The following is an 18,233-nucleotide window of genomic DNA, read 5'->3' as shown; positions in this document are numbered from 1 at the left end:
CTACGAGAATTGGTGATCACCTTCAGACCAAAAACCCACAAATTCCCATTTCCTACCCATTCTAGGGATAAATTCATTTCAAGGATAAACTTTTCTGGTTTCTGCCTGCTTTGAGTCATTTCACAGTGCTTTCAAATAGCTGAATACTTTTAATATATTTTGTCCAGATTTAAAATTGTTATTTATGGAAGGGTTTGACCAATTAACTCACTCCACCACTCCTGGAACTAGATTCTCTGTGATTATAACTTTTAAGATGAGAGAACTCTGTGATGCCCTATGCCATTAGAATCTAAAGTCTAGTGATGATAATCTGTACTCAAATCCAACTTTTATTGAATCTGGATTTGTAGATAAATGGATTTCAGAAATCTTACCTATATTGATTTCCAAAAGTAATCCCAAAGTATATTGATCCCAATAACAATGAAATATCAGAAATAGGCACTAGTATAGGATTCTCAGTGATTAAAGAAATAGGTCAAATTTGAAAGAAAATAGAAAAAGAAAAGATTTAGGCTAACAGTTATTTGTTAGACAAGTAAAATATGGCTCAGAATTCCTAAGGCAAAGAATGAGTAAAGGTAGAACACAAAGGAGGACACAAACAATTTAGCGTGAAATAGTCAGAAGTCCTCTGGCTCCATTCAAGATTTTCCATTAATTTTGGGACCATGAGCAAGAATTCCTGTTTCCCCTCTATTGAAAACAAAGACAGAAATATATACTTTTACTGCACAGTAATGTAAAAATATTTTAATACATTTTGAAGTATTCTGGAGAATGATGCTGGTTAAATCATTACTATATGGTTTTATTTACCATCAAAAACAACTTATCAACTTATGTTGATTAGAAAAGCAGAAATTATGAGGCAGCCAAATTAGTCAACTCTCTCTTTACTTTGCATATTATATGTGGAGGAGGTCTACCTCCTCTTTTCTCATGCTTTGGTCAAAATCAAGAAGGTAAAGATGAAAGATAAGGAGAGGACTAGATTTATGAGAATTTTTCATTAAAAAAATGATTTCAGTGAATTCAGCTAATATAAAAATAATTTTTCAATACTGGCAGTTGCATCTTGTGTTCATCTCATAAACTGGACATATAATATTTTTTTTTTGAGTAAGGAAGATTGGCCCTGAGCTAACATCTGCTCCCAATCTTCCTCTTTTTGCTGAGGAAGATTGGCCCTGAGCTAATACCTATGCCCATCTTCCTTTATTTTGTATGTGGGACACTGCCACAGCATGGCTTGATAAGCGGTGCGTAGGTCTGTGCCTGGGATCCGAACCTGCGAACCCTAGGCCACTGAAGCAGAGCATGTGAACTTAACCACTACGCCACTGAGCCAGCCCCTGGACATCTAATTATATTTATAATTTATTTCAATCAGGGTAACATATGACAAGTTAAGTATATGATAAAAGAATGACCATGTAATCTTTTTGTTTCCATTTAAAATAGAGCAAATTACCGGAGGCGTAAATCTTCCCACATTTTCAATAATCCACAGAGCATTACTATCTCATAGTATTTCTTCCAGCATTCAACAGCCTCTGCTGCAGATGGATCTTCTTTAATATTGCTCTGATACTCAATGAGCTCTACACGCTTGTTTTTATATTTCTCCAAAGTTTTTTTGAAACGTTGTGCAATAGGACCAGGTATTGTTCCATCTTGTATATCACACCACCTGAAAAGTACCAATATAGTTATAATGTTTATCTTATATAATGTACTGAATAAGTTTTTAACTATACTTACAAATTAATTCTTTCTTCAATTAAAGCAGCATAAGTCTCACAACTTTCTTCATCATCCCAGTCTCGCCAAAGAAAATCATAAAAAAACCTATGATAAATCGAATTAAGATGAAAGTGATCAGAAACAGTATCATGCAGAGAATTATAAAGACATTCTGATGTCAGAATTCTTTACATGAATATTAATTCCTAAGAAAAATATTTTTAAATAACCTTTCAGTGAACTAATATTAAAGGTAAAACTTTAAAAATTAGATGATCTTGGAGCCGGCCTGGTGGCACAAGTGGTTAAGTGCGCACGCTCTGCTGCAGCAGCCCAGGGTGTGCCAGTTTGGATCCCGGGCATGCACCGACGCAATGCTTGTGAAGCCATGCTGTGGCGGCGTCCCATATAAAGTAGAGGAAGATGGGTGTGGATGTTAGCCCAGAGCCAGTCTTCCTCAGCAAAAAGAGGAGGATTGGCAAATGTTAGTTCAGGGCCAATCTTCCTCACCAAAAAAAAAAAAAAATTAGATGATCTGGATTTTATTTGAGGTTACTACAGATAAGATAATGTTTCGTGAAGTGGGACTGTAAAATTCAGGTTCCAAATTTCATAGATTTTGGCTATGATTTTGTTCACCAAAGAAATAATACTTAATATTATAATTAAATTTGTATATTGATGGAGGAAGTATTAGAAAAACAAAAATGTGCCCCAAAACATTCTGCATTATGGTTTTGGATAGCTTCTCTCAAATTGTATCAACTTGTAAGAAGCAATCATAGTATGGATGATGACTTTTTTTTCCTTTTAAGATTTTATTTATTTATTTTTTTCCCCCCAAAGCCCCAGTAGATAGTTGTATGTCATAGCTGCACATCCTTTTAGTTGCTGTACGTGGGACTCGGCCTCAGCATGGCCAGAGAAGCGGTGCCTCAGTGCACGCCCGGGATCTGAACCCAGGCCGCCAGCAGCAGAGCGCGCACACTTAATCGCCAAGCCACGGGGCCGGCCCATGATGGCTTACTTCTAATGCCCTTAAATGTGAAAAATGAAATCTAACATATTTAAGATGCTTAAATATAAACAGAATTTAATGTTACTTATCTCTAGAACTTTTTTTAATTCAACTTTTTTTTTTTTTTTTTTTTTTTTGTGAGGAGATCAGCCCTGAGCTAACATCCGCCAATCCTCCTCTTTTTTTGCTGAGGAAGACGGCCCTGGGCTAACATCTGTGCCCATCTTCCTCCACTTTATATGGGATGCCGCCACAGCATGGCTTACCAAGCAGTGCGTCTGTGCGCGCCCGGGATCCGAACCAGCGAACCCCGGGCCGCCGCAGCGGAGCGCGCGCACTTAACCGCTTGCGCCACCGGGCCGGCCCCTCAACAAATTTTTAATTTGTAAAATGCAAGATCAAAAAACGGTAAACTTTTCATTGCACACATATAATTCTTTTGCAAAAGAATGCTTAAAAGAATTACAAATATGTTCATTAAAAATGGACAAATTGAATTCAGCAGTAAAAATTAAATCAATAAATATTTATAAAGTGCTTGTATGAACAAAACTTACATATTAAATTAACTTTTTGAATATGATAATTTTAACTCTCAAAAGTAAAAAGCTCTAATACCTTACAACTTCCAAGGCCAAAGCAATATCATGTATATCAGAATCTCGTCCTTCAACAGGGTACACTTCCAAGAGAGGCACACTATGCTCAAGTTCTTCCAAAATCTCATCAACCAAATCCCTCGGAATATTTGCAATATTAGAAGAAAAGGGCTCAGCAACAGAAACAGTAACTTTGAAACAAGACGATAAGCTTTGGCGTGGTTTACAAGTTACCTAAGATAAATATTATAAAATTTGTAATGACAAATGAAAGAATACCACAAGGATTTTTTTCTCATATATAAGCTACTTATAAAATTTCTTCTTTTACATTTTTTATGACTTCTCTAACAACTTACAGAATATAGGTCAATATGAAGTAAAATTCAACATAATTCTTCAAACGCTACTTCTTAAACACATTAGTTTTTAAGGTTCATGAGAGGAATCGCGTATCTCCTACATTATTTATTTTTAAATTTGAGGTGCCAGACTTTTGGATTTTATAGAACAGCAGTATTTAAAAAAAAATTTTTGGACTAATTTTGCCATGAAAGTATGTTTTAAAAAATCCTACTATCTATATTATGTCATTTGTAAAAGAAAGGCTATTCAAATACCAAAAAAAGTAAAAAGGACACAAAGAGTAAAGTCCTTAGGTTGAATAAATTTAGCCTCATAGACAACAAACTATATTGTGTTTAGTTGTCTCATTTCATCATAATATAGTGATGACCTCCAGCACTTGTCTGAAAATCAGTGCTTGAGAACCACAGAGTCGACAGTACTGTTTTAAAAATTAATAAATTCTATTAAATATTAACACAAAATTAAAAATTAACAGAAGTTGGCAAAAGGGTACAAACTTTCAGTTATAAGATGAATGAGGTCTGAAGATCTAATGTATAACATAATGACTACAGTTGATAATGTATTGTATAATTGAAATTTGCTAAGGGAGAACTTAAACGTTCTCACCAAGAAATAAAGGGGAAATATGTGAGGTGATGGGTGTGTTAATTAACTCAATGAGAGGAAATCTTTTCACAATGTATATCAAATCATCACACTGTATACTTTAAATATCTTACAATTTTACTTATCAATTATACCTTAATAAAGCTGAAAAAAATTAACACTTCCAATAATCAATTTTGAAAAATTTCAAGTACATGTCCAATAAAATTGTTTATTTTTATTTACCTAATAGAGCTATTTACCTAAAGCTACTTATAGCAGCTTTATTCATAACTGCCAAAACTTGGAAGCAACAAAGATGCCCTTTATAGGTAATGGATAGATAAACTGTGGTACATCCAGACAATGGAATATTATTCAGCACCGTAAAGAAATGAGCCATCAGCTATGAAAAGACATGGAGGAATCTTAAATGCATATTACTAAGTGAAAGAAGTCAATCTGAAGAGGCTACACACTATATGATTTCAACTATATGACATTCTGGAAAAGACAAAACCATGGAGACAGTAAAAAGATGAGTGGTTGCCAGAGGTTGGATGGGGTGAATAGGTGGAGAACAGAGGCTTTTCAGGGCAGTGAAAATACTCTGTATGATACCATAATGATGGATATATGTCATTATACATTTTGTCCAAACCCACAGAATGTACAACATCAAGAGTGAAACCTAATGTAAATTATGGACTTCGAGTGATTATGATGTGTCAGTGTTCAAGGTTCATCAATTGTAAAAAACGTACCACTCTGGTAGGGGATGTTGATAAGGGGGAGGCTAGGCATGTGTGGGGGCATGGGGTATATGAGAAATCTCTATACTGTTCTCATAATTATGCTGTGAACCTAAAAATGCTCTTAAAAAATAAAGTGTTTAAAAAAACAATATTATATATTAATATACACAACATATATATAACATAATATATATTAATATATATATTAAATATTTAATATAACTTATTAAGTTTTAAAAATTACACAAATATTTCCAATATTTAATATAACTTACTAAATTTTAAAAATTACATAAACATTTCCAATAATCAATTTTGTAAAATTTCAAGTACATGTCTAATAAAAGTCTTCATTTTTAGGTAAAGTTAGGTAAAGAAACATATTTTAAATATCAGTAAGTCTTACAGCATCAATATATGTGACAATAATCGTTTAAATATAGGAAATATCTTCAAATCACTAACCAAACTTTGAAGTACAAATTTTATAATCAATTTAATTCTATTTTTCAAATAAGTGGGAAAAATAGAATAACAATTTAAAACTGGGTGTTTGAATATAAGTGATCTGCAATCCATATTAGTGACAGAACAAAAATATATTTCCAAAAAATAAGTATAAAATTTGATAGATGGGGCCAGCCCGGCCCCATTTTTTTCTTTTTCAAAAAAAAAAAAAAATTTGATAGAACCGTATATTTTAAAAATTTTAGTTTGGATTTTTAAAATCGGTATTATACATGCATATAGTTTAGAATCAAATGGCTGTACTAGGTTTGTTATGAAAACAGAATTCTTTTTTTTTTTCCTTTTGGTGAGGAAGATTGGCCCTGAGCAAACATCTGTTGCCGATCTTCCTCTTTTTGCCTGAGGAACATTGTCACCCAGCTAATATCTGTGCTAATCTTCCTCTGTTTTGTATGTGGGATGCCACCACAGCATGGCTTGATGAACAGTGTATAGGTCTGTGCCTGGGATCTGAACCCACGCACCCCAAGCCACTGAAGCGGAGCGCATGAACTTTACCACTACACCACTGGGCTGGCCCCTGAAAACAGAATTCCTAAAAATCTCCCACCACCCTCTAATTCCTGCTCCTTAGACGCAACCACTTTTAATTCTTTTAGCTGATTGTTTTCACACGTACCTCTTTATTTTTAAATAATATTCTTATATTGCCACTTACAGTTTTGTTTTGCTTTAGTTTTTGGCATAATATATTGACTTCCCACTCTGAAAGATAAGAATTTAGTTGTCTCTTTCATTTTTCCCATCCCCATCATATATACCCACACTCTCCTGATTCTCTATCCACCACTAAGGTTATATCTTAGTGTTCAGCATTTACCCTAATATGTTTCAAAATGCCATTCACAGGTGAGCCATATAGTGTAAGCTGATTAAATTTCCTTTCCTGAACAAACTTTTGTTTTCTCAGGAGTCAGTAATCGTATTGATTTTCATTTGCTCAATTTTCTAGGTGCCTTTCAATAATTTAACTCTAAATTTCCTGAGTTGTGTAAACCTTTCACTAAGTTCAAATATAAGAGGTTGTGTTTAAAATGAAATATGTTTCATTTTCCTGAAGCATTCTTTTCCAGAGTTCTCTGACTAGTTCCAATCTGAACTGGTTCTCTATGCTTGCTACATATATAGCTGTTGTCTCTTCACCATCATTCTGGGAATTCTCTTTGCTTTTCTCTTATATATTTTGGATCTGATGTCTTCATATTTCTTTATTTACTTCCTTAACTGAAGATGACATCCATTAACTTCCCAAGATGGATATATTAGACATACTTTTGAGATCTTAAATATTTGAAAATATCTTTTTTTCTACTCTCTTCTACTTAACTGATAGTGTGACTGGGTATACAATTCTAGGTTAGGATATCACGTTTCTTGAAAATGTATTTTCATAGCCTTTTCAGTTAAGAATTACCATTGAGAAGTCCGATGCTATTCTGCCTCTTGATCATTTATATGAACCTATTGTTTTTCTCTTCACAACCTTGCTCACCCTTCTCTTTGGCCCTGGCATTCTCTAATTTCACTATGTGCTGGACAATCAGTGGGCCCTTTCAATCTAGAAATTCATGTCCTTTGGTTCTGGGAAACTTGCACAATTTAACAATTTGCTTCCCCCTAGTTATGTTCTTATTTTCTCCTCCTCCCTATCCTCCTTCTCCTCTTCCCCTCCTCCCCCTCCTTTTCTCTCTCTGGAACATTTATTTGGATGTTGGACCTGATCCCCTAATTCCTCTCCTCTCTTTCCTTTCCATTTCTTAGTTCTGTAGCTCTACTTGATTGGAGATTTGCTCAACTGTATTTTCCAATGCTTCTAATCCTTCTATTTAGCTTTTCATTTCTGCTATCATATTTTTAATTTCCAAAAGCTCTCTTTCTTTCTTGGAATTTACCCATCATATAGGTTCCAGTTCTTGTTTCATGGATGCTTTCTTCATCTTTCTTTTTCTTTCTGAGAAAATTAACAGGTTTTTAAATATACATCTACATTTTTTTCTTCTATCATCTCTGTTTCTTCCAAATGTCTTCTTTTCCGCTATTTTAATTTTTTTTGTGTGTGTGAGGAAGATCAGCTCTGACCTAACATCTGTGTGAATTCTCCTCTTTTTGCTGAGGAAGACAAGCCCTGAGCTAACACCTATTGCCAATCCTCCTCCTTTTTTTTTTCCATTTTTCTGCCCAAAGCCCCAATAGATAGTTGTATGTCACAGCTGCACATCCTTCTAGTTGCTGCATGTGGGACGCCGCCCCAGCATGGCCGGACAAGTGGTGCGTGGGTGCGCGCCCAGGATCCGAACCCAGGCCGCCAGTAAGGGAACGTGCGCACCTAACCACTAAGCCACGGGGCCAGCCCCTTAACCACTGTTTTGATATTAGAGTTTCCACAAATGTCTGGTGACCCTTGGCTGTCTGCTAATATTTAAGAGTGGAACACTAAAAAGGTGATTGCAAGGTCTATGTATATGGGTGGAACAAGTCTACTGTGGACTTCACTGTAAGATGGTCTACCCAGACTCTTTCCATGGGAACTCCACATACCAGTATCTTTAGGTCTTTTCTTTTGAGCTGATCATAGAAAAGTCTTCCAACTCTCATGCCTGGAGGAATATGCTTAGGTGCCTGTGTTCTAAAAGCAGAGTCAAGGTAGAAGGCAGAGGATCCTAACATTCAGTACCAGTAAACTTTCACTTATTGTCTTCTTCTCAAGGGGATACTGCCATCCTTAACCATGCTTCTCAAACCAGCTTCTGAAATCTGTATGTTTATGTCTTTTGCCAAATTTGGAAAATTTCAGCCATTATTTCTTCAAATATTTTTTCAGCCTCACCTTCTCTCCTTCTGGGACTCTAAAGACATGAATGTTAAGTATTTTGTTATAGTCCAACATGTCCCTGAGGCTCTGTTCATTCTTTTTTTCAGTCTCATTTTCTTTTTTTTTTTATAATTTTATTTATTTATTTTTCCCCCAAAGCCCCAGTAGATAGTTGTATGTCATAGCTGCACATCCTTCTAGTTGCTGTACGTGGGATGCGGCCTCAGCATGGCCGGAGAAGCGGTGCGTCGGTGCGCGCCCGGGATCCAAACCCGGGCCGCCAGTAGCGGAGCGCGCACACTTAACCGCTAAGCCACGGGGCCGGCCCTCAGTCTCATTTTCTCTCTGGTGTTCAATCAGGTAATTTCTACTTTTCTGTCCTCAAATTCAGTGATTGTTTCCTCTGACTTGATTCTGCTGTTGAGTGCATCCACTGAGTTTTTTATTTCAGTCATTGTATTTTTTTTTATCCTAAAACCTTGGTTTTTCTTTGTATCTTTCATTTATTTGCAGACACTCTATTTCTTTGCTGATACTTTCTATTTTTTTATTTGTTTCACATGCATTCATAAGTGCTCACTGATGCATTTTGACAATGGCTGCTTTAAAATCCTTGTCAGATAATTCTAACATCTGTCATCTCAGTATTGGAGTATCTCATTCAAGTTGAGATGTTTCTGGTTCTTAGAAGTGATTAATAAGTCATAACAGGCAATGTTCTATTGACACCTGGACATTTTGAGTATTATGAGATTCTTGATCTTATTTAAATCTTTTATAAATCAACCCTCTTCTGACACCAATCTGGCACAGACAGGGGGTTGCCACCTTGTTACTGCCAGATAAGGACCAAAGTCCAGATTCTTCACTCAGCACTCAGCCTCTGTTGATTCTTGGGGGGCGGGGGGCACCAGTATTTCTTCATTACTGCTGTTCAGGGTTGGGAGTTCAGGTTCCCCATTAGGCCTCCACTGATACCACCCTGGCTGAGAGAGAGAGAGGAGCACCTCATTACTGCTCCCCACATTGTTTCCACTAACATTGTGCAGTGGTGGTGAAAGTTCTCTTTCTCTGCTAGACCTTTTCTGACACCACCCCTACAGGGAGTGGAAGGAGTCTCTCCTTACTAGGTGGGGGTGGTAGTCTAGGCTTCCCCCATGTAGTCTACATTAACACCATGGGAGTTGCGGGAAGTTTCTTATCACCCAGCTCCCCATTTTCTTCCCACTAGGTCTTCTCTAACACCACTCTGGCAGTGGGGTTAGTGTGCCTTGTTATAACTTGGCAAAGGTGGAAGTCAGGCTCTTCACTTGTCTTTTCCTGCAGTGGGGAGGGAGGGGCAGCAGGTTTTTCCTGTGGTGTTGGCTGCCCCTTTCCTGGTCCTTTGGCTAGAGAAAGCATGCTTTTGAGGGGACTTTTTTTTTTTTTTTTTTGGTCTACACCCATTGGTGTTTCCATATTGCCAGCTCCTCTGGTACCCAGTCTAGGAGATATGAAGCAAAGCCCAGGGAACTCACCATCATGTTATTCCTTGGATCACAAGGTCTGTAGCCAATCTGCCTTCTCTCCACCTTTCAGAGTCTTCTTATGTTTGTTTTCTATATATAATCCACGGTTTTTAGTTGTATTTGGTAGGAGGAATAGGGAAAAGTATTTCTACTCCATCTTCCTGGAAAAGGAAGTCCCCGTTTCTCAAATAGTTTTCAAGCAATTATTTTTTCTTAGCTCCATCTTTAACCCCATTTCCAGAGTTCTAAGTACAGTCAATTCCTGAGCCTTTGGCAGTGTAAATCAAGATTTTTTTTGGCTTTCCCTACTACAAACTTAGAATTCAACTTTCTTGGCTGTACTAAGTCAGTTGCCACTTATTTATCTGTTTTACACCTTCCAAATTTTGTTGCTATTGCCTCCTTTCCCATCTCTTGTCCTCAGGTACCTTTTTAAAAAATTCCTTTGCTGTAATTTGGTGGAGGACTTTGGGGACAAAGAGCAGATCCTACAAGTTTTCAGAGAGAAAAAAATATATAGGTATTATCAAAGGATCAATGATATTGGCTCCTCAACCAGCAACACTGGCAGCTTGAAGACAATGAAATAGTATTTTCCAAATTCTGGGCATGAAACTGAACCCAGAATTCATGTACCCAGTCAATCTATCAAATAAATATGACAATACCATAAAGATATTTTTAAGCACACAAGATTGCAATAATTTTATCTGCTTTTTGCCCTTGCCCATGAAGCTATTAGGATAAGGTCCCTGGCCAAAATGAGAGGATAAACTAAGAAAAAAGAAAGACAGGAATTCTGGGAAATTCTGCATAAGAGAATGGTGAAAGGAATTCCTAGGATAATGATGGAGGGAGATCCTAAAAGGACAGCTATCTAGCAGGTCTAGAGATCACTAATCTAGATTGTAGATCAGAGGATGTAAGAGATACTTCTTTAAGAAGACAAAACTGATAGACGTTTGAATATGGTGAGAAGATTTACATAATTGGAGGAAAGTTTTGGGATAAACGAGTGACAAAATGAAACACAATGAAAAAACAAGGTTATTAACTCTAGGAAAAATTTTTTAAACGTCTAGGAAAGGAAAATTAACCATAGTATACTAAATAGTTTATCTATCTGTGAAGTGAATATTATCTATGAAGGTAAACACTGAGTATTTGATCAAATCAGAATTATTATTTAAGCATTTTGAGAGGATGGGAGCACGTGGAAAATATGGGCATGAGGTAGAACAATGAATGGTAGTGGTGATGATATAAAGAAGAGCTAAATCCCCATTTTCCATAGTGGGAGCCTATATGTAAAACCTAAAATAGAGAAATCAAGAAGTAGCAATATGAGCATGACACTTGGAGATAGGGAATTAATACTACAATAATTAATTAAACTGGTTGAAATTGGCTGCACCTGGAAAATATAAGCAATGGCAGCAAGGGTGGATAGAGGTTGGGTGACTGCATTGTTTCAGAACAAAAGTGGTAAATCTACTGTCTCTAAAAACTATGTGCATGTTTACCATTGATAAAACCAAGAAAACATTTAACAACAAATGAGTAGACAGAAGGTAAGGAAACTGAGACATTTAATATAAACTACTATTTTGGAGGCCTTTACAATGAAATAAAGGAGAGAGACAGAGTAGCAGATAGAGGGAAGAGAAGGGTCCCAAGGAATGTGAATTTAAATGCCTCTCCTGGGCCGGCCCCGTGGCTTAGTGGTTAAGTGTGCACGCTCCACTACTGGCGGCCCGGGTTTGGATCCTGGGCGCACACCGACGCACCACTCCTCCAGCCATGCTGAGGCCGTGTCCCACGTGCAGCAACTAGAAAGATGTGCAACTGTGACATACAACTATCTACTGGGGCTTTGGCGGGGGGAGGAGGGGGCTGGCCCCATGGCTTAGCGGTTAAGTGCACGCGCTCCGCTACTGGTGGCCCGGGTTCGGATCCCGAGCGCGCACCGACACACCGCTTCTCCGGCCACGCTGAGACCGCGTCCCACATACAGCAACTAGAAGGATGTGCAAATGTGATGTACAACTATCTACTGGGGCTTTGGGGGGAAAAAAAAAAGAGGAGGATTGGCAATAGATGTTAGCTCCAAGCCAGTCTTCCTCAGCAAAAAGAGGAGGATTAGCATGGATGTTAGCTCAGGGCTGATCTTCCTCACAAAAAAAAAAAAAAAAAGGAGGAAGACTGGCAATAGATGTTAGCTCAGAACCAGTCTTCCTCAGCAAAAAGAGGAGGATTAGCATGGATGTTAGCCCAGGGCTGATCTTCCTCACAAAATAAATAAATAAATAAAATAAATGCCTTTCCTAATTTGTTCAGAAAGCAAGTTACAGAACAGGCTTTAAAACCAAGAAGTCTATTACTGGAGTTGGGAGTATGTAGAAATAGCCATGATGCAAGATGTGAATGTTGAGAGCAGCTCAAAGTGACTATTTCCCTCTTTAAAACTATGATATAGTAGAATCAGATAAATAACTAGTTTCCAGAATCCACTGAGAGTTCCCTAAACATCTCCAAATTAAAGATTCTCTAAGCCTGATCAAAGGATATACACAAAATTCTAAAGGATGTTGACAAAAAAGTGGGAACACGTATTGACAAAAAGGCTTATTGACAGGGGCTGGCCCCGTGGCTTAGTGGTTAAGTGTGCACACTCCGCTACAGGTGGCCTGGGTTCAGATCCCGGGCGCGCACCGACGTGCCGCTTGTCCAGCCATGCTGAGGCGGCGTCCCTCATACAGCAACTAGAGGGATGTGCAACTATGACATACAACTATCTACTGAGGCTTTGGGGAGAAAAGGGGGAAAAAAAAAAAAGGAGCAGGACTGACAACAGATGTTAGCTCAGAGCTGGTCTTCCTCACAAAAAAAGCGTATTGATGGCGACTAGCTGAGCTCTTTGTACTAATTTTTTGCTGGAGAAATAACTGGCTGTTTGTTTAAGGTCAACATCAGCTTTATTGAGATACAACTGACATATAATGAGTGAACTATTTTAAAATTTTTTTGTGTGTGTGAGGAGATCAGCTCTGTGCTAACATCTGCCAATCCTGTTTTTTTTTTGCTGAGGAAGACTGGCCTTGGGCTAACATCTAGGCCCATCTTTCTCTACTTTATATGCGACGTCGCCACAGTATGGTTTGACAAGCGGTGCGTCGGTGCGCACCCAGGATCTGAACTGGCAAACCCCCGGGCCGCAGCAGCGGAGCGTGCGCACTTAATCGCTTGCGCCACCGGGCCGGCTCCTTAAAATTTTTAATATATTTAGCCAAATTAGTTTCAGCAGAGGTTACAAAAATTAATTAATTTCTTAACTTCTGGACCACTCTGTAACCAAGATTAAGAATATGCTAGATTTCCTTCCAGTCAAATATTATGTTTCCAAGTATTTTTTTGTTTGTTGTTGTATGAATCTGTAGTAGGCAGAATAATGGCCCTCAAAGCTGTCCACGCCCTAATCCTTGGAACCTGTGAATATATTACTATATATGGCAAAAGGGACTTTGCAGATGTCATTAAGGTTAAGGAGTTGAGATATGGAAGTTATCCTGGATTACCCAGTTGGGCCCATTCTAATCATGAGTCTTTCAAAAGGGAAGCACCTTTCCAGCCTACAGAGAACCAGAGAGATACAGTCTGAGAAGAACTTTGAAGATGGAATAAGGGGACCACAAGTTATAGAATGCAGGCAGCTTACAGAGGCTGGAAAAGGCAAGGAAAAAGATTCTCCCCTAGAGCCTCTGGAAAGGAATGCAGCTCTGCCTACACCTTGATTTTAGCCCAATTAGGCCCATGTCAGATTTCTTTCCTACAGAATTGTAAGATAATAAATTTATATTGCTTAAGGCAAACAATTATACCCACCAAACAAAATATACCCACCAAATTTGTAGAAATTTATTGCAGCAGTAATAGAAAATACAGTATCTAAAGAAAAAGACAGAGATTGAGGTCCACAGGAATAATTATTGTGACTTCAGAACAACGAGCATTATATAGCACTGTTGATACTTCAGTCTAAGTAAGACTAAAGAAGCAGAGGCAGACAAAACAACAAAGTCTGAACTGTGCAGCACTACCTTAAGAGGTCCCAAGAACTAGTCTCACAGCCACATAATTCAAATTAGAATGCGCCAAAATACTATTCTGCTTTTTCCTCTGTTCTCCCTTTTCTTACCTTTATAATGTTTAAAGGACATTAGCAGCCCCTAGCAATTTCTAAAGCAATCTAATTATCTGTAATCTTGCTTGTTGTTTTTGGAATAAGGAAGAGAGCAAATAATCAATGTATTGCATGTAAAACCTTAAAACCTGATGGAACTTTTAGATAAACTAACCCAGTGACTTGCCATGTAACTTTAGGAATCTTAAAAGGTTTTATGGAGTGTAGGGGCTATCATGAGGTGTTGAGAGAGAAGCCAAGCAATTGCTAGGATACCACCCCTCATTTCAATTAGAAATGTTCTGCTCTAATGTGTTGTGTATGTTGGGTTTTCACATAAAACTTGACTGAAAAAAACCCCCAAACTTATACTGCTAAAAAAAATAAACTGTTAAAGACACTGATATAGTCCACTTTCTCTCATTTTATCCACACGAAAGAAGTCCAGAGACGTCATGAAAGTTCCAGGCAAAAGGTACTCAAAATCTGAGGTTGAGCAAACCTCAAAGAAACACTAAAAATAGAGTATCATTGAAAAATTAATCCCAAGACTCTTTCAAATTCCTTTGTAGTCTGTATGATTGAAAATATGCTGTCCTTTATCTATAAAACTACCACTCACTTACTTTTCCATAGAACATAGAACTGAATGGTTTGCAGGTAGTGTGCAATGTATTGAGTTTGAAACACAAGTTTTTCTTGTGACCAAAACTACAGATTTGAAATATCTACCTGAGGCAGGGATACCATTTGTGATTGCAAATATTAATTTCTATACACGGATAATTGACCTGTAAGGGAATCAAATTTATGACACCAAATATGCCAAATATTTAACCTACAAACCTAAAAAAGCAAAATCTTAAATGAAGGCTTGGAAGCTGATGTATTATACTAAAAGGGTACTTTTCATAGGAAAAAATTTCAGATTTTACCAATAGCTTTCTGACCCATTTTTTTTCTTTCCTAATCTAACTAAACTTCATAATTTAGATAAATGAAGATTAAAAGGAAGTGATGAAAAAAGAAGGCCCAAGTTTGTTAAAGCTTAAATTACTAATTTTTAAGAAATGTACTTTTGTTATTTTTATATTATTTGAGCAATTGAAACTAGGCTAATAAATATTGTCTGATACTACTAGAGGCCACTTAATGATAACTGTTTACAAGTAAATGGGTGCTAATATCCCCCCTTACCTTCTTTTTACACTATTAATTTGCTTAGAAACTTAAAATAGACATAAACCTTTGTCAACTTCTGTTTAAGTATCAAAGCTCCAAATTAATAAGGTCATATTTTGGTCTTTAAAAAAACTGATAATTTCACTCAAAAGAACAAAGATCAGGTAAAAATTATTTACCTCAACCAGTATACCAACAAAAGGGATAGAAGCTTCTTCATATTTCACAAAGAATAACTCAGGATTAGTCTTCCAGACTCCAAGCCATTTGTCTTTCAACTTTAATTTTTCTGACAGGTATTTACTCATAGCCTCATCAGCATCTTCCGCCTAGCATGAGGAAAAAAAATATAATATATGTATAAATATATGAAATTATAGATTTATATATAAATATTTTTATTGATTTCTATTTAAATATAAAACCAATATACTCTTAAATAATGAAAAATCTGGAAAATAATAGGTTTTCACTGAATCTATATTTAATGGAAAACATTAAAAAATTAAAGTTTAAAAGAGATCTATTCACTCAAGAGTAATTCAGAGATGAGACATCTACTTATGTGTTTTAAGTAATTTGTTTTACTAATCAACTGAGCAGAAATAACTGTAATTATACATATAAAAACAGTGTAATCATCATATTAAAAAACACAGTAATTGTGGGGACGGCCAAGTGGCGTAGTGGTTAAGTGGGTGCACTTCGCTTCAGCAGCCCAGGTCTGCAGGTTTGGATCCCTGGCATGGACCTACACCGCTCATCAAGCCATGCCGTGGTGGTGACCCACGTACAAAATAGAGCTAACATCTGTGCCAATCTTCCTCACCAAAAAAAACCAAACACAAAACATAGTAATTACTTTTTCTGAACTTTAAAGATGTAATGACCTAACTATTTAAAACAAATTCAGTACATAAAAATTCAAAATAGCACTCCATTTCATAAAACAAATGAGTATATTAAGCATTCAATAAATATTTGCCCATTTGATTTTTTAAATTTAAATTCAGCTACCTGAGGGATAATTAATAACCTAAGCTATTATGAAATTCAGTCATTAGACCCTATCTGATTAATGATACAATAATTTGTAGAAACGTTTTCAATCACCTTTCTGAAATTTCACCTTTTCCAACCCTCAATATCAGATATAAGTTGGTCATTAATACTGTCCTAGTTTTATGGTAACAATGTTTTTAAAAATAAAATCTTCTTCTGATTATAAAATATGGTTAACCTACAGAAAATCCAAAAAACAGAGGAAATATGAGGAAAACAAAAACCACCCCTAATCCTGGCTGCCAGAATGACCATTTTGATATTTTGGTGTATTTCCCTCCAGTCTTTTTTCTATGCATATATTCATCCATACATATGAATCATATGTTTTATTTTGTCTTCTGATTTTTTTTACTTAACATTATAGCATATCTATAGTTCTTGAAAACTTAATTTTTATAGCTGCACTGGTTTCCATTATATGAAGCCACCACAAGCTTTTTACTGCCCCCACAGTTGGAAATTTAGTTCCTAATTTTTAATTTTTTATAAATATCACTGCAGTGAATATCCTCATACAAACATTCTTCTGCCATAACTTTTTAAAAAACAAAATAGATTCGATGCATACAATATTTGCTCTATTCAGTGTTACCAGGTACGCATCTTCTATACAAAACACATCATGCCACATCCTAGACTGACGTCTGGGAACCATTCTTAAAGTGTAAACATTTTTAGTACTGTAAGGTAAAAGTCAAGTCTAAGTAATCTTATTCTTATGTTTGGACACAAATTGTTAAATGAAAAACCTAAGATGTATACCTGCGTGTTGATAAAGCCTATCTATCTTCATCTTTTAGGAGCTCTCAGAAAACACTATCAGAGCTGTCCCCATAACTGACACATGTTCTATTTGACGGAAAATCTCCTTGAAACTCCTTTAGGACAGGGCCTGGGTACCTCTAATAAGGTGGAAGCCCTATAAAAGTTGAGTAAATTTAGTTTTTTGAAATGCAGGTTTTCTTAGTGCCCTTTGTACCTCCCTCACCCTAAGAGGAAGAGCCGAATGCCCCCCGATGACCCCCCCACCAAGGGCCCTGTGCTGGATTCGGCCCGTTTTCTCTCGTTTTCCTCACCTTACAGCCCTGCAGCAACTCGTCGCAGTACAGCGCCACACTCTCCTTCCGCCACATGGCCCGCATGGGGGACACGCAGACGGGGGGCAGCGGCTGCGCCTCCCCTTCATCCTCCTCGGGCACTGAGAGAAGGGGCTCCTCGTCCTCCTCCTCGGCCCGCTCTCCGGGGCCCTCGGCCTGAGAGACGGGCAGGAGCTGGAGCCGCCGCCGGGCCGCCTCGCGGCCCGCTCTCCCCTTCACGGGGCGAGGGGAGGCCATCACCGACCGCACCGGGGGCGCGGCGCTCTTCAGGGCCCCCGCCTCCACCGCGCCCCCGGTGGGCGCGGAGACAACCTTCTCGCCTCGCCTGCCGGGGCTGAAGGTTCGGAGTGAGCCCTCAGGCACCGGAGCCCTGGACCCCGACGCCATCTCCGCAGCGCCCCGACGGCCAGCGACGGCCGTTAGCCACGCTTCCCGCCCTGAGCCGCGCCGGCCAATCGGTGAGCTGCGCCCTCGGAGCCCGCAACGAGCGCGGCGGCTCGAGCAGCTGCCCGCCGCGGGTGGGGGAGGAGTCGGGGGATGGGGCGTTGAGGGGGGTTCCGAGTGTTGCGGGGTCGGGATGTTGTGGGGCGGGGCTCGGGGCGGGGCGTTGCGGGGCGTGCGCACGGGCTGAGGGCAGGGGCGGGATGGAGTGTGTGGAGGTCAGTGCGATGCCCCCACTAGGGGGTGCGCACACCCAGGGGGTGCTTTCTAAGCCCACCCCTCTCCCTTTAGAACCACCCAGCGACAGAATTCTCTCCTTAGGGTCCTCCCACGTTTTCAGGG

At 38.3% G+C, this 18,233-nt stretch overlaps 1 protein-coding gene across 1 annotated transcript in view; it reads right to left on the bottom strand.

The window, feature by feature from the left end:
* The window catches only part of SHCBP1L (SHC binding and spindle associated 1 like), a 46,682-nt gene extending 28,799 nt beyond the window's left edge, over positions 1-17,883 (bottom strand). The window contains exons 1-5 of the mRNA XM_058539910.1: positions 17,430-17,883; positions 15,468-15,617; positions 3,386-3,600; positions 1,768-1,854; positions 1,478-1,696 (exon numbers count right to left, since the gene is read on the bottom strand). Of these exons, the coding sequence (XP_058395893.1) occupies positions 1,478-1,696; positions 1,768-1,854; positions 3,386-3,600; positions 15,468-15,617; positions 17,430-17,837 (1,079 nt within the window). The 5' untranslated portion in view covers positions 17,838-17,883. The remainder of the gene's footprint in view (positions 1-1,477; positions 1,697-1,767; positions 1,855-3,385; positions 3,601-15,467; positions 15,618-17,429) is intronic.
* Between the last annotated feature and the right edge of the window lie 350 nt (positions 17,884-18,233).

Source organism: Diceros bicornis, chromosome 4 (genome assembly GCF_020826845.1).
Source record: "Diceros bicornis minor isolate mBicDic1 chromosome 4, mDicBic1.mat.cur, whole genome shotgun sequence".
In the NCBI taxonomy this organism is placed as follows: Eukaryota; Metazoa; Chordata; class Mammalia; order Perissodactyla; family Rhinocerotidae; genus Diceros; species Diceros bicornis.
Note: the sequence above shows the minus strand (reverse complement) of the source record. Positions and strands in the feature narration are given on the sequence as shown.